Source organism: Lytechinus pictus, chromosome 3 (assembly GCF_037042905.1).
Source record: "Lytechinus pictus isolate F3 Inbred chromosome 3, Lp3.0, whole genome shotgun sequence".
Classification (NCBI taxonomy): domain Eukaryota; kingdom Metazoa; phylum Echinodermata; class Echinoidea; order Temnopleuroida; family Toxopneustidae; genus Lytechinus; species Lytechinus pictus.
Window position 1 is genome coordinate 59,582,037 of NC_087247.1, and position 4,034 is coordinate 59,586,070.

At 39.5% G+C, this 4,034-nt stretch overlaps 1 protein-coding gene across 1 annotated transcript; it reads left to right on the forward strand.

Annotated features, from left to right (window-relative positions):
- The first annotated feature begins 1,905 nt into the window (after positions 1 to 1,905).
- On the forward strand, positions 1,906 to 3,027 carry LOC129255450 (uncharacterized). Its single transcript, XM_054893803.2, has one exon. The coding sequence runs from the start codon at positions 1,906 to 1,908 to the stop codon at positions 3,025 to 3,027; it is 1,122 nt and encodes a 373-aa protein (XP_054749778.2).
- Positions 3,028 to 4,034: the final 1,007 nt, after the last annotated feature.

Sequence of the window (4,034 nt, forward strand, 5' to 3'; positions counted from 1 at the left end):
CGCCGATTATAACCAGATGGCGCTGATTATTCTTGTCCGGCGCCGATTTAGATTAAGGTGGCGCTGATTATTCTTGATTGGCGCCAGTTATATGCAGGCAGCGCACTGCTGATTATTTTTAACCGGCGAAGTTGTTGGGAAAAGGGTAGTTAAAAGAAAAGATAAGGAAGATGATATGATTGTGCTTTGCTGGGGGATAGTCTTTCCTTACTGTTGCTAATATTATATCAGTGTATAATTTTTTTAAGCGGCGCCTTTTCTTTTCTTTCCTTTATTTTTATTTTTTCAAGCAGCGCCTTTTCTTTCTTTTACTTTTTTTTTTTTTTTGAGCGGCGCCTTTGGCGCCGCTCAAATATATGGGGGGGGGGGGGCGCGCGCCCCCTGCGCCACCCCCCTGGATCCGCCACTGGTAATGGTGTTGTTAACATAATTGCTTTTTTTAACCTGTCCTCCCACGTAGGGTTACTTGTATCAGATTCAAGATTTAATCATTTAGTTTATTCTAACAAAGATAAATTCAAAGTCATGTTCAGTAGCAATCGTAATGAATCAATTTAAAGCAAGAACAAGTACCTACTGATAAAGGGAAAAACGTAATGAACTCACCAATTACAAATGGAAAAATTAGTTGTTGGAATCACACAAAATGTATTTATTATTATGACTCAAGAGGAGGGTGTAAGCAAAAATGCCATCTCCATTCCCCATCCAATTGACGGAACAAAAGATGAGATAAAAGTACGAAGTATTATATGATAAAGGAAAAGGAGAATTGGCAAATTTTAGGTCACTATATCTAAATAAATTTTATACCTGTTTTTAATGAGCTACATATCCTGTTCAAGTCAATATACAAAAGAGCCCACCGTGCTTCGCATTTTCATTATTTTGTTCAGTGAGATCCTGTATACCTTGACCCATCAGGGACAATTCAGGACTGTATATGAATTCACGAACATGGTATCTCATTATACCAAAACAATGCATGCGCAAACTCGGCGCAAAACGAAATATTTGATATTCGGATGTGAAAACGGCATTTTTTGTGGGACCTCTTATAATCATGAATACTCCCTTTTTTCTCCTCAAAGTCCCTGACGGACGGTCGTTGCGCATTTGCATGATTGGAATGTATATGACATTATGGTATATAATCACATAATTGGCCCATGAAAGCTTTAGATAACAGGCATATCATGTAAGAAAGCTCTACATATAAAGATATATATCATCTTGAAAATTTTATACCCATCTTTGAATGAAAAGTTGTTAAATATACCATCCTTTTCATTTTAGACAATTTCATCGTAAATCATGTATCAAGCGATATTTTTTTTTATCGTAGGATCTTTTAGTCTATCTCACAATAAATTCAGCTCTAAAAGATTTTAGATTCACCAAAACCAGATTGCATCATTAATATCCCGTTTTCAAGTCATTGTATAATAATAATAATATCAATAATAATAATAACAATAATAATAATAATAATAATATTAGTAATAATAATAATAATAATATACTAATGGACCAAAAACTTAATCAAGAAGAGAATGGAGCAGAAGAGACAATATTAATGTCATGGAATGTTATTATGAGAGCAGACCTGACAAGGAAAGAGGCTATACACATCAAGAGAATGTACAAGATCTGGCAAGAGAAGGGTCTTTTCCCAACATCAGAGCAAAGACTTGCAGATCAGGTACGTGTGATCCAAAGAAATGAGTTACTGACTGAAGTTGAGAGGGAAGGGATCAAAAGAAATGTGTATGAACCGTGAGAGATGAACAGGAGGAAGTTCTCAGACCGGGAAGAGAAGAAGAGCAGAAAGAAACAACAGCTCCACTTCAAAGAGAATTGGATCCAACCACTGACAGATTGGATGAAGAGCAGGAAGAGATAAAGATGAAATTATTGGAGATAAAAGGGGGGTTAACACAAGGAGAGCACCCCATCACTCCTAATCTGAAGAGAATACCAAGAGAGAAACAACTTATAGAAACTCAGAAAGTCAACGATGTTATGAAGTTTATCAGCTCAGACAGTATTGAGGATACTAATGACCTCGTTTATGCTGGAGCAGTTCTGGTAACAGAGAGGTTAGGTGTAAGAAAACAGGAGAACACAAGGAAGCACTGCCTACCACCATGGAAAAGGGGGCTTGATAGTCGGATAAAGGGATGGAGGACAGACCTATCAAGACTGACAGAGATAAACCTTGGCAACGCAGAAATCAACAATTTTAAGTACCTTGAGGAGAAGTACAGTATTAGAAGGAAAGGAATGAAGACCGTCGCGGAGGAACTAAAACAAAGAATAACAAGCACTACAGCAAAAGTAAAGAGGTACACCGATCGAGTGTCACAATATAGACAAAATTCCTTGTTTGAGAACAACCAGAAGAGGTTCTACCAAGAAATTAATGTAAAGATGAAAGACTGGAGCAACATTTGGAGCCAACCACACAATCACAACCGAGAAGCTATGTGCTTGAAAACAACGAAAGAGGAATGTGCAACTATAGTTGCACAGGATGATCTGACAATCAACAAAAGCAAGCTAGAAAAGATCGTTCGGAAAATGGCGCCATGGAAAGCTGCCGGTCCAGACGATGTGCAAGCTTTCTGGGTTAAAAGGTTCACAAATCTTCATGAAAGGCTGAGCTTGCAAATGAACGAGATTGTCGTGAATGGTAACCCCCCTGAATGGATGACAAAAGGAAGAACGGTTCTCATCCCAAAGGATCCTACCAAAGGCAACATTCCGTCAAACTACCGTCCAATTACCTGCTTGCCGATTCTCTGGAAGTTACTGACTGGCATAATATCAGAAGAAATATATCAACACCTGGACGATCAAGAGATACTACCATGGGAACAGAAGGGATGTAGAAAGGGAAGTAGAGGAACAAAAGAACAACTATGCATCGACAAAGGAATTATGAAAGACAGCAAGAAAAGAAAAAGGAACCTCGCAATGGCATGGATTGACTACAAGAAAGCATACGACATGGTTCCGCACTCTTAGATCATCGAGTCTATGGAAATGTTAGGGGTAGCAGACAATATCAGAAGGTTCCTCATTACAAGTATGACGAGATGGAGAACTAAGTTGGAAAGTAATGGTGAAGTGCTTGGAGAGGTTGGTATCAAGAGAGGAATCTTTCAGGGGGATAGTCTATCTCCTTTGCTGTTTGTGATGGCGATGACACCATTAACTAAGGTGCTCAGAAGTCCCGGCTAGGATATGAGTTCAAGAGCAAGGCAAAAATCAACCATCTATTATACATGGACGATTTGAAGCTGTTTGGTAAGACAGAAAGTGACTTGGAGTCTCTCATCAACACTGTGTGGATCGTCAGCGAAGACATCGGTATGCAGTTTGGGTTGGATAAATGTGCAATGATTACTCTCAAGAGAGGTAAGCCAGCCAATGACAACAGCTTCCAAATGCCGAACGGAGAAGAGATCAGATCAATCGAAGACGGTGGTAGCTATAAATATCTCGGAATACTAGAGGCAGATCAGTTGAAACATCAAGAAATGAAGAAGAAGATTGAGGCAGAGTATATGAGGAGAATTCGGAAGGTGCTCAAATCCAAACTAAATGCTGGAAACATGGTGAAGGCTGTTAACACTTGGGCAGTAGCCCTAGTGAGATATGCTGCTGGCATAGTTGAATGGAACAAGCTTTAACTCGAACACTTGGACAGGAAGACAAGGAAGTTGCTAACTATGCATGGGATGTTACACCCAAAGTCTGATGTAGATATACTTTATGTGTCAAGAGAGAAGGGAGGACGTGGTCTGGCTGGAATAGAGGAGACTGTAAGATATGAGGAACAAAGCCTATACTGCTATATTGAAGGCCAGATGGATATACTATCATGACGGCAGTCAAAGAGTCGACGAGGAAAGGAAAGGATATGACAGCAAAACAGCTGAAGGCTGATAAAAGGAAAATGAGATTGGAAGGATGGAAAGGGAAGGTGATGCACGGACAGCATTTAAGACAGACAGATGAGTTTGCTGGAC

What these genes read in the sequence shown, in the direction of transcription:
- LOC129255450 (XM_054893803.2), top strand. Translation starts at nt 1,906, where the DNA reads ATGAAATTATTGGAGATAAAAGGGGGGTTAACACAAGGAGAGCACCCC.